The sequence below is a fragment of the Peromyscus leucopus genome, chromosome 7 (genome assembly GCF_004664715.2).
Source record: "Peromyscus leucopus breed LL Stock chromosome 7, UCI_PerLeu_2.1, whole genome shotgun sequence".
Taxonomy (NCBI): Eukaryota; Metazoa; Chordata; class Mammalia; order Rodentia; family Cricetidae; genus Peromyscus; species Peromyscus leucopus.
In genome coordinates, this window is record NC_051069.1 from 110,111,581 (window position 1) to 110,123,675 (window position 12,095).

Sequence of the window (12,095 nt, forward strand, 5' to 3'; positions counted from 1 at the left end):
TTGACTCATAGACCTTCTGGTGTCTTTGGCAGAGGGAAGTGCCTTCCGTGTTCCCCATGGGATGGGGACATTTTCTCAGCCCTGACTCTGCATCCTTGAGTCCTTAAAGAGTGAGTGGTCTGCTCACACCACTCGGTCAGAACATGCTAAGAAAGTCTAGGGCTGTTTCTAAGAGCACTTGGTGAACTGAGCGTAACAGGCCATCCGCAACCGGAAGTAGAGCAGTGAAGGAAGGGAATGGAAGAGCGGACTCCTCAAAAAGGGACAGTGCAGGCATGGCCCTGCCTGAAACTTAGAGAGCAGAGCCAACTGGAGTGTCTCCCCTCCAGGACACTAGAGCTGCCGTGTGGCTTGCTGAGGCACCTGTGTGGCCCTGCTCATGTGGAGAGGACTTTATGAGCATACAGGGATGTTCAGACAGACGACAGCCACCTCCTTGAGAAGAATGGGAGACATACTCTCCAATCCGCCCAAGTAGGCGAGGATTCTTCCTGACCTCTGTGTCAGCCCCGGAAGGGAGGATGAGGAGCCAGCAGCGTGTGCTCTGGCCTTGTTAGCAGAAAAAGATCCAGAGAGAGGTTTGCATTTACTCCTCTGACAGTTTTGCCATGTTCTAAAACGTTCTTTTCCTCCAGAGGATGCCTTAGAGGCGCTCACAAGTTGTCCCTGCCCTCTCTGCAGGATGTTAGGAAGTGGTTCATCTCCTAATTCATACATATTTTTGTGATTAAACAGATAACAGGCAGTTTGCTATGGTGAGAATAGAATTTTTAAGTTCACAAAAACTAAACGTCAGTTGTATAGAACCAGAAAAAGATCTTATGATTCTTTTCAGTCTCCACAATGGAAACTTCCAGAAGATCTACCAGACTGGGGTGTAATGGGCTGGGAGCCAGGGGCTTTCACAGAGCTACAGGACGAGACTAAGGCTGTTAAAAGAAACATTCAAGAATCGAGAAAACTGGGAATGGAGGGAAGCCAGAAGCTAAGAGTTTAGAAAGTTTTGTCACTAAAGTACAACAATTCATAGTTTAAAACCACTTTTATCTTGGTGAAGTAGGGTAGCTACCTGTCACCCCAGCTCTCAGGTAGCTGAGGCGTGGGGATTATGAATTCGAGGGCTAGCCTGAGCTAACATAACTAGACTGTATGTCAAAACAAGTTTTGCATAGTCTCATTTGAAACCAGTGTGACCATGTCCCCGTACGGAGGAAAGCGCAGGTTAACTGTGTCACATCCTTCGCTCCGTGCTTGTACGAATGTGGCCATTGGACACATGGTTTATACATGATCTTTCACAGGTGCTGTTACATTATGAAACATTTTTCCATGCCCTGATGCTTGTCTTTTTAGGAAGAACTCTAAAACATTGCTTTCGCCTCCTTTTTTGGCTCATGAAGAGGCAACTTTCCCATCCCAAGCAGGACAATGCCATTACCAGATGGGTACTCTGTAAAAACAAAAACCGGTCATGTGCTTAGGGCTTGACTCAAGCCAGGCAGGCCGTTCAGTTTGAAGAGAGAAGTTTTTATTTTCAGCAACTTGGGGAGGTGGGGGTAGGAAAGACCATTGGGTACCACTGTTGATGTGGTAGCCACTACTGGAAGAGTGTGTGTGTGTGTGTGTGTGTGTGTGTGTGTGTGTGTGTGTGTGTGTATGTGTGTGTGTGTGTGTATGTGTATGTGTGTGTGTGTATGTGTGTGTGTGTGTATGTATGTGTGTGTGTGAGTGTGTATGTGTGTGTGTGTGTATGTGTGTGTGTGTGTATGTGTGTGTGTGTGTATGTGTGTGTGTATGTGTGTGTGTATGTGTGTGTGTGTATGTGTGTGTGTGTGTGTGTGTGTGTGTGTGTGTGTGTACAGAGGGTGGGGAAGGAGAAAGAGTTCATAGAAAGTGCACAGCGGGTGCAAATCACATGACAGCAGCTTCACCCCCACATGGTCAGGTCAAGGAAGGGGGGCTCGCTTGCTTCTCTCACCCCAGGCGCCTACTTCCCACAGCGAGCGCAGAAGGCACTCTGTGCACTGTAAAGATGGGGTCCCTTTTTCAAGAGTTGCAGATACATTTGAAAAAAATGTTTTTGACGTTGTTAGAAGTTATTTATACGATCTTTAACGAACCTATCTTGGGGCTGAAGATGTGGTTCACTTGTTTAGCGTACACAAAGCCCTGGGCTCTATCCTCAGGACTGTAAACCAGTGGTGGTGCACACCTGTAATCTCAGCACTTGGGAGGTAGAGTCGGAAGGATCAGAAGTTCAAGGTCATCCTAGGCTGTCCAGTGAGCTCTAGGCAGCCTGGGATACATGAGCCCCCGTCTCCAAACAACACATAGCAGAGCGTGTGGCGTGGCCAGGGTCTCGCACTCTCAAAGGTCTATGAAGTAGCCTGGGTCGTGTCACATCTCACGACTCCAGTTGCAGCACCAGGCTTCAGTGCCTGTGCCTGTGCCCGCTGGCTTCTCGGGGGTTGTTCTGAGAGGAGAGTGGTTAACCCAGTGTGGTGTCAGCTTGCCCCTCCCCAGAGGATAGACCAAAGAAAGGGCTGGGTGAAATCTGTCCAAATGTGGCTGCCCGATGGGCCGTCCAGTCATCTTTAAGTCCCCGCAGGGCCCTTGAGCTCAGCAGAGCGTCTGGCCATACTCCTCTCCTCTGAGAGCTTTGGGCTATGGGGAGGCAACGACCCTGCAGGCAGCAGCCACCCTGGTGTGTGTAGCATCCCCTCCCCACCACCCAACTCTGTTGGAGCCGCAGGACTGTGTCAGGGGTGACCTACCATGGGGCCTAGCCGCCTCGCCGTAGGCAAGCAGGTAGTGTTACCTCGCAGCTAGCTTCACTCCAAGCAGAAGCTCACAGGCCACACCACAAACAAGAACAAAGTGAGCCTCGACCTTCCCACGCCCTCCCACAGCTGGCCGTAGCGGTGTTAGCGTGTGGCACACCAGTCGTCTTTATTTCACCCCTGTGGGTCTCTGACAGCCAAGGCTTAGTTGATTTTAAACCTTACCAGTTCTTGTATCAGCATCAAAACCTAGAGCGAAAGACCAGCTAAACGTAGAGTTGTTAAATGAAAGAAAAATCTATTTCCATCTAAAATGTGGTCAGGTACCAGAGTGGGCTGTTGTCTTAGTGAGCACAAAGCCCAAGTCAGCACAGGAGTCCACCTCTGGAAGTGCCTGGCTTGCTTAGTTACGAACAGTAACCTTGACCCTGCTTGTAACCTGCCACTCAGCCTTTGGCTGTGATCAAGTGTGCCATCTGTCTGTCCCCATGATGCCCGAAGCCTTCCAGTCAGGCTGAGACAAGAATAAGGACTTCACCAGGAAGTTGGAGTAGTCATTCCAAGAAACCCTGCCCTTTGTGCCCTCAAAATGAAGCCTGTGAGGTAAACAAAACTTGGACTTGCAGCTGAGCGGGGCTTTGGTGTGCAGTGTGGTCTCGCAACTCCAGCTTTGAACCCAAGCCCCAACTGCTGAGCGTGTTTTCATGTCTGGATTGTTCTTTTCCTAGAGCCAAGAATCAGGGCTCAATGTTTTGCTTCTCTGGTACAAACAGGAGGGGCTCTGGAGAGCCCTTGCTGGGGAAACTCACTGTCTCTATATTGTGTCCCAAGGAAGGGAGGCGCAGCTGCGTCCCGGCAGTCCGTGGTGACACCGAGAGTCCGCGCTCCCAGACATCCCTGTGGTATTGTGGAGGGGCCGAATCCCCGGCTTTGGCTCTTCAGATAATCAGTCTTCTTGGTCTTCAAAGCTGTCCGTTGCTCCTGGGGAGTGGGGACATGAATTTTTAGCAGCCTTTCTTATCTCCCAAACCCATTTGGATGTGATGGGTTTTACTTCTGTTGATTCAACTCCATCTCTAAAATGTTCTTGGAGACTGGACACATAATGGGCTGGGGAGGGACGGTCACACATTCTGGCCACATGTTCAGATGGGGATGCACTTCTAAATTTAACCCTGCCTGGCCTTGATTATTTTTGTTAATGTTTCCTCCTACTACCATTTTGTCCTAATGATCTATTTACTCCTTTCACTGTCTGTCTTTCCTCAATAACCCTCCTCTCAGGCTTCTTGTTGTTTTTTTTCCTGGATTTTGTTGCTGTCCAAGACTTGTGATTGTTTGGTTGCCTTATCTTCATAGCTTGATCCACTTTTGTTGGCGTTTTTTTTTGTTCCTCTTCATAGCTTGATCCATTTTCCGCAGCATGTTCTCAGTTACCTGAGCTCAGGAGCCACTGCCTGCACCCAATACTAAAGTCATTGTTTCACGAAGGCCGTTTCTTTTTTTCTTTTTATTTATTTTTTTAAATTTATGTGCATTGGTGTTTTGCCTGCATGAGGGTGTCAGATCCCCTGGAATTGGAGTTACAGATGGCTGTGAGCTGCCATGTGGTTGCTGGGAATTGAACCCAGGTCCTCTGGAAGAGCAGCCAGTGCTCTAACCACTGAGCCGTCTCTCCAGCCCCACGAAGGCCGTTTCTGTCTCATTTGCTGTTCCTTCTGTGCCTCAATAAGGCTCTGCTGGAGGTCCTGGTGCCAGCTGCCACCCCAGGTGTCCCTGGGCCTGCTGGACACAGCTGGGGCACACTGCCAGCTCGCACTGCGTTTGCCCTTCTCTCCCAGCCATCATCACTATTTTTGTGCTCTGGAATTGTCCCCCTGCCTCCGATCTGTGTCTCCAGCCCATCCCACCCCTTATTATTATTTTTTTTCATGTTTGCTTCATTTGGTTTCCGATTTTCTTTTAAGGCACAGCCAGATTCTTTTTTTCCTTTTCAAACCCAAGAGAAAACTTACCACAAGAAGATTCTAGTAGTTCGAATCTTCATAGCCTTTGTGTTTCTAGGAGGTGTCTGGGGGCTGAGCTGCTGCAGGGCAAGGCAGTGGGATGGGTGCTCCTCTCGTGACTTCATCATGCATATATTTTGATGCACCACACACACACCTCACACACCCATACACACACATACCACACACACACACACACACACACACACCCATACACCCCCCCATACACCCCCCACATACCCCCCCACACACACCACACACACACACACACCACACACTCACACCACACACACACACACACACCTCACACCCATACACACACCACACTCACACCACACACACACCACACACTCACACCACACACACACACCTCACACACCCTTACACACATATACCACACACACACACCTCACACACACACACACACCACACACCCATACACACACACCACACTCACACCACACTCACACCACACACACACCACACACACACACACACACACACACACACACACACACACACACGCTTTTTTTCTCCCCACTGATGCTCGGGTTATGAGTTAGGAAGACCTTGACAATCACGACGTCTTGGAGACTGCCCCCCTGACCCTTCGCTGGCTTCTGGTGCATGGTCCTTCCTCTCCCGTGATTTGCTTTGCTGCAGCCTTGGCCGTCGGCGCCCTAACAACAACGTGCAGAGTGGTCACAGGGGAACACCTTGTTCAGGTCCAGGAAACATGGAAATCCTAGAGACCGTGTGAAAGAAAGCCTACCGGGTGTGGGGCAGGGAGAGGCGGGTCCGACCAGACCGGGTTCTGGAACTCCGGGACGTTGTTGTTGGGGCGGCCAAGGCCACCTCTTACCATGACCATCGCAGGCGGACAGTAGTGGAGCCAACTTCCCTGAGCCCCTTTTTGTGTGAACAGAAAAGGGAGCTTCGTGAGCCTTGCCTGCTTCCAGGTCCAAGCACCTCCCCTGCCCTCTCCACCCCTCCCTCTGGGCAGAACACCGGCCCCTGCTTATCAAAGAGATACACAGCAAGCAATGCTGGAAGAAAGCAGATCTGAGCTCTGAGGTGGAAAACTAAATTTGTCCATGAAGGCCCATTGGCCCTCCCCCATCCCCTGGGAACTGGATCCACTACTGGCCCAGAACTCTGATGAGGAACCCTGTCTGGATTGGGCCGGAAGCTGGCATTCGATGCTCTGCAGACCAGTGCTCAAAAACATGGTTATTTTTGAGGGACCACCTTCAGTCCAGAACATCGGTGTCTCGACTTCCTCGCCCAGATCCAGTTCACAAGGTAGCCCATCACCTCTCACGTCTGTGGAGGGTCGTGCTGGATTTGAACTTTTGTCGTGGTTTGTTTGGATGCAAGGAATGTGTTTGTTTTCTTCTGTCCCAATCTAGCGCACTACCCGGGGAAATGCATGTCGCAGACCAATTCCACTTTCACCTTCACCACCTGCCGCATCCTGCACCCTTCAGACGAGCTCACGCGGGTCACGCCAAGGTAAGGGACCGTGGCTCTGGGGCGCGTGGGAGTGGGACAAGTTGGGGACGTCCTTTCTCACAAGGTGTGATGGTGGAGGTCAAGAGCCAGGTGTGGTGGCGCACGCCTTTAATCCCAGTACTCGGGAGGCAGAGGCAGGTGGATCTCTGTGAGTTAGAGGCCAGCCTGGGCTACAGTGAGTTCCAGGTCAGCCAGGGGTAAATAGTGAGAACCTGTCAAGGAAAAAAGAAGAAGCCGGTTACAGCACGGGAACCTGAGTTTGACCTCCATCACCCATGCGCTTGCAACCCCAGGTGGATGGATCCCTGGGGTTCACTGTCTCAAACACGAGGTACATGGTGCCGAAGGAACAATACCCAAGGTTGACCTCTGGCCTCTCTATGTGCTCCTAGACCCACACCTGTACGTGCACAGGTGCACACACATGCACACACAGAGCCCAGTCCAACAGGCATAGGCATTTGTAGCCACCCATTCTGGGTCCCGTCTTTCTTTCTGAACCTTGTTTGTTCAGATACAGAGTCGGGTCGGGGCTGGGAAAGCCGCTGTCACCGTCCTCAGTGTGGACTTTTAGGACTTCCCTTTCCCGACCGCAGCCAGCATTCCGCAAGCCCTGGCGATGAGTCGGCACGGTTGTTATCCCAACGCTTGCCAATGGAGCGTGGAGTGCTCTCACGGTAGAGTTCCTGAGCTCTGTGGAAGCCCTCACATCCCTGGAGCTGACTCCAGGAACTGTTCTCGCAGCCAAACTATAATGGCCAGTGTGAAAACACTCCGGTGGAGTCACATGCCCGCTCTGGCTTGTTCCCTCTGGCACGCTATCTGGAGAGACGTTGATCCGTCTGACTTGATTCCAGCAGTATGGCTCCCCTCCCTGCCTTATAGGGAGACAGGAGAATGGACCCCCACAACCCAGGAGAGCGACCCCCACACACACCACCTTCTGTGTGATGCAGTCCAACAAGATGGCAGAGTTAATGGCTGGTGTCAGGGAGGGAGGTGGAAAGGACCAGCTCAGAGAGCACCCCACGGAGCACCTTAAACTATGGATAATTCTCCACAGGTCTTGTGAGGATGACGGCGAAGCACCCATATGCCCTGTTGAGCTGAGAGGAGATGTAGGGCAGAGAGTCTGAGCCCACGGGCAAGGCAGGGGGTGAGCACACGGCCAACGGAGCCTGCTCCTGCAGGGCCTCGCCGAAGGAGCTGTGTGTGCAAGTGTGGCTGCCACTAACCTGGGGACGAAGGCCTTGGTGTGTCTCTGTGGTTGTGCCTGGTTAACACGGCCTTGACCATCATTACTTCTAATCCAGCTAAACCCCAGACCAGCTGAGTGTCGACACTAATGAAGGCCTAACCAAAGGTCTCACCCGACGGGATCCCTCGGTTTCTGCTTTGTGTCTGTCTCCACTGCTTCACTGGGAGATGCTGGCTTCCCGGCCTGACGTTGTTTAGGAAAAAATATTTTTAAAGTCACAGGATACTTGTGAAACTGAGTGTATTTTTGGCTGAAGCTATGGGCCTCAGACCGCCCGAGTATGTCTCCCCTGCAAGTCCCATGTGGCCACACTGGGGACCAGGAAAGCCTTGGGAGTGAGCAGTAAGAGAGGGGCTGTCTTGCTTGAGTTGGGAAGAAATTCAGTGGAACCAAAACCCCTGAAAACCTTTCTGGGGATGACTGCGTCAATAAGCAGTCTAGAACATTCTTACTTCTAGCAATGGTCAGCATTTGTAGAAACCTTCCCTGTGCCTTTTGCACCCTACCTCTTCGGTCCCAGAAGCTGCTGAGGTCTCTCCAAGTGCTCCAACTTTCCAGGGTCTCCCCTCCTGAGCTAGTGTGAGATGAGCTGATCCACGACTCCCACCCTGTGCCCACAACCTCTGGGGAGACCATCTGCAGGTGGGGCCTCATGGCACCCCCAGCTGGGCCCCTTCTCCAGAATGGGCTCTGTTCCTTCTCTTCTTCTAGCTGGTACCTGCCCAGGGTACCTGGGCCTCCTGGGGAGAGGTTGCTATGCCTAAGTCCTGGGGACCACTCAGCTGGCCTGTTGCTAGGGAAGCTGACCACTCCAGCTAAGGCCTAAAGCAGGCAACCACTGACATGGGTCCCACGAGGTGGTGGTAGCAGATTCTCCTTTGCTTGCCCGCACTCAGAAGCAGGGCGGAGCTCCCTGAAAGCCAGCTTTGTGAGCAGAGTGCTGCTTCTCCCTGCTCCCCTGCCTCGTGGTGGCTTTCCCAGCTGGACGACAGATGCTGTGACCTCAAAGCCCCCAATCAACAGGCCATGGTGAATGGCAGGGCTCCCTGCTGCAGTCATTCAGAGTCAAACACTCTGTGGGCTTTGAACGGTGCAGAGCCTAGGCAGACAGATCACGTGCGGTGTGGCTTTGTCCTCTGCCCTTGCCGCCCCACTGTATCCCAGGGAAGAACGAGCGTGAGCAGCGAGGGTGGAGGGTGGAGGGTGAGACTGTGCATGGCCATTTGTGCTGTTCCCACAGCACAGCTCTGATCGGCATCTCAGGAAGATCGAGGTTTGAGAGAAGAACTATTCTGGGTAATTTGGTTGTTGAAGGGTCTGCCCCGACAGCTGTGGGGCCACTTCACGTGTGGAATCAAACCTGGGGTTGTCCATGTACTGCCCAGTGTGACCCTGAGCAGGCCAGCAACTGACCGTGGAGCTGCACCCTTTGCCCAGAGGAGAGGGCTCTATATGCCCCTGCCAGGAATGAGCACAGGGGACCGTGTGCAGCTTCCTGTTAATTGAAGCACAGTCTTATGTAAGGGGGACCCCCTCCTAGGAAATGAGGAGCAGATGCAGACAGAGCACCTGCGGGCACCAGGGTGCCTTCTCTTACCCCAAACCCCTCTGTGCACTCTGCAGGAAGGCAGGGCCACTGATCCCTACAAAGATGCCCGTGGTCTTTCTGATGAATAACCAGACCCCATTTTCTTTCAGCCTTAACTCAGCCCCAGCTCCGGCTTGTAGCAGCACTAGCCACTTGAAATCCACACCAGTGGCCACGCCATGCACCCCCCGGAGACTGAGCCTGGCGGAGTCCTTCACAAATATCCGCGAGTCCACAACCACCATGAGCACATCCCTGGGACTGGTATGGTTACTGAAGGAACGAGGCATCTCGGCGGCTGTGTACGACCCCCAGAGTTGGGACAGAGCCGGCAGGGGCTCCCTCCTCCACTCCCACACCCCTAGGATGGCTGTGATCCCATCCACCCCACCAAACTCTCCCATGCAGACACCCGTGGCCTCCCCGCCCTCCTTCGAGTTCAAGTGCACGAGCCCTCCCTACAGCACCTTCCTGGCCTCCAAGCCCGCCAGCTCCATCCTGAGGGAGGTGAGGGAAAAGAAGCACGTGAGGAGCAGCGAGAGCCAGACCGACGTGTCTGTCTCCAGCCTCAACCTTGTGGACAAAGTCAGGAGGCTGGGGGTGGCCAGAGTGGTGAACTCAGGACGAGCACATATCCCCACCTTGACTGAGGACCAGGGACCTCTCCTCCGTGGAGCCACAGGGCCAGCACAGGCTCTTGTTCCTGGGGGCCTGGTGCCCGAGGGCCTGTCTCTGGGGTGCCCCAGTGGCATCCGACGGAATCGCAGCTTCCCCACCATGGTTGGGTCCAGTGTGCAGATGAGAGCCCCCGTGATCCTCACCTCGGGCATCTTAATGGGTGCTAAGCTTCCCAAACAGACTAGCTTGCGGTGAGGCCAGGGGCGCTGCCCTCCAGGAGACCAGCGTTTTCCTCTATCTGCTCCTCGCCTCCTGTCTCCCACAGAGCACTCACACCCTTTCCCCTCTGAGGTCTACTTCTCCTGAGCTAGACAAATCAACCTTGTGCCTCGTGGGGGGAGAGTGGAACTCCACACGGTGTGTACACAGGCCTTGGGGACCTGGTGTCTGCTCTCTTCCACTGTGCAGGAAGGGATAGCCCAAAAGGTTACACTCTGTGATGTCACCTGAGCTCACCCGGGGGGAAGGCGGCATCTTTTCTTCTTTACTTTTAAGAAGCACTGAAATTCCCAAGGGTGTTCTTATCCCATGGATAGGAACCTGGTGAATCCTGCATAAGACTGTCGGGTTGCACACCATAGCGCCGCACGGCGCAGGCCACAATGCATCCTTATCCTGTGTCGCTGGCCTCCTTGCCCACCTTGACAGCCCACAGCGCTGCTCAGCATCAGAGAGCTGTTCTTCTGTTGTAGGTGGTCCAACTTCATCAAGATCTGCTCTGATGGGTTGTCCGTTCTTCGGTGTGACCCGAAGTCACCCTGTGTCTGTCATCAGCTGACAGGCTCAGAGCCTGACCTGAAAAGAATGTATTTATGCTCTGACGCACCATCAGGCAGTCCCTCTATGTTCTGTGTGACTGATTTTTTCATTTTTAAAAATTTTATTAGCAGGGAAGTCTCAGTACTGATAATTTCTCCTGGTGGTTCTATGACATGGAGATGCAAACGGCGTACACACTAACTTGCTGATAACATAGCTTATTTCTGGGACCCAGTGTCACAGCCAGGTTGATGGATGACCAGTTATCACTGCAACAGTAGGATCAAGGGGATAGGGGACAAGATTGTCAAATCTATACACCGTGGAGAAGAGGGGTGAGTCCCCTCACCTCACTGCACCCTGGGTCAAGGTTGGTCAGGTCTGGTGGCTGCTGGGGCCTCTCCTCTGAAGGGAGCTCAGGCAGTATGGTTGAGCTCAGTAGCCATTTAGTGGCTGTTTGTTTGTTTGTTTGTTTGTTTGAGATGGGGGTTCTCTGTGTATCCTTCCCTGTCCTGGAACTTCCTTTATAGACCAGGCTGGCCTTGAACTCACAGAGATCCACCTGTCTCTGCCTCCTTAGTGCTGGGATTAAAGGCGTACTCCACATTTTTTTTTATCCTTGTTTCAAAACAGGAACAAGTTTCCTCCCCATCCCTCAAGTCCTTTGTCTGCTCATCCCATTTCTGTCCATAGGAAAAAAAATCAGAGGTGCTTATGAATGGGAGAATGAGAACGTGAGAGGCGGGGCCTGTTGCTGTCACCCACTCAGTTACAGTTTTATTTATTATCTGTGTGTGCTGTATTTTAATCAGATTCCTCCCCCCGCTTCCATCTCCAGCCAGAGAGTGTGTGTGTGTGTGTGTGTGTGTGTGTGTGTGTGTGTGTGTGTGAGAGAGAGAGAGAGAGAGAGAGAGAGAGAGAGAGAGAGAGAGATCCCACCCCAGGTATAATATTTATTTACTTTTGTCTGAATATGACTGTCCATCTGTGTGTCACGTGATCACCTGCCCCCAGCCATCTCTCGAAAGGTAGCAAAGCAGCCTGTGTACAAGAATTTGTCACATGGACCCTCCCCCCAGCAAGAGATGTGTCCTTGGATGGAGTGAGGGTCATCTCATATCCACTGAGGATGCTCTGAGAAGGTCCCCAAGCAGCAAGCTTCAGTCCCGCTATTTCAAACTATTTATTCTCCAAACACGAGAGTGCTGGTTTGTCACGTTCTCCGCTCTCCTGCCTGTTGTGGGTGTGCGGTCACTCCCGGTAACTTACCTTTCTGTGTGAATGTATTTGAAAGCAGTAGGTAGAATAGCAAAGGAGGGTGACAACCATGCCTTTGAACGGACCATCCATGTATTCAGAGGAGCCACCCATTTGCGCTGGGAACACCAGTGTGAAAACCGGCATGTTAGAGGTTGTGATACTTAGTGTAGTTAATAAACTGGTGAGCAACATCAAGCAACCACGACCAAAAAGTGTGTTGTAATGCATCAAGATCAACAACAAAATTTTATTCG

General features: G+C 52.3%; 1 protein-coding gene across 1 annotated transcript in view; it reads left to right on the top strand.

Moving 5' to 3' along the window:
• Trak1 (trafficking kinesin protein 1) overlaps positions 1 to 10,716 on the top strand; it is a 104,345-nt gene extending 93,629 nt beyond the window's left edge. Inside the window, 2 exon segments of the mRNA XM_028861383.2 lie at positions 6,196 to 6,298; positions 9,255 to 10,716. Coding sequence (XP_028717216.1) covers positions 6,196 to 6,298; positions 9,255 to 10,017 — 866 coding nt within the window. The 3' untranslated portion in view covers positions 10,018 to 10,716.
• Positions 10,717 to 12,095: the final 1,379 nt, after the last annotated feature.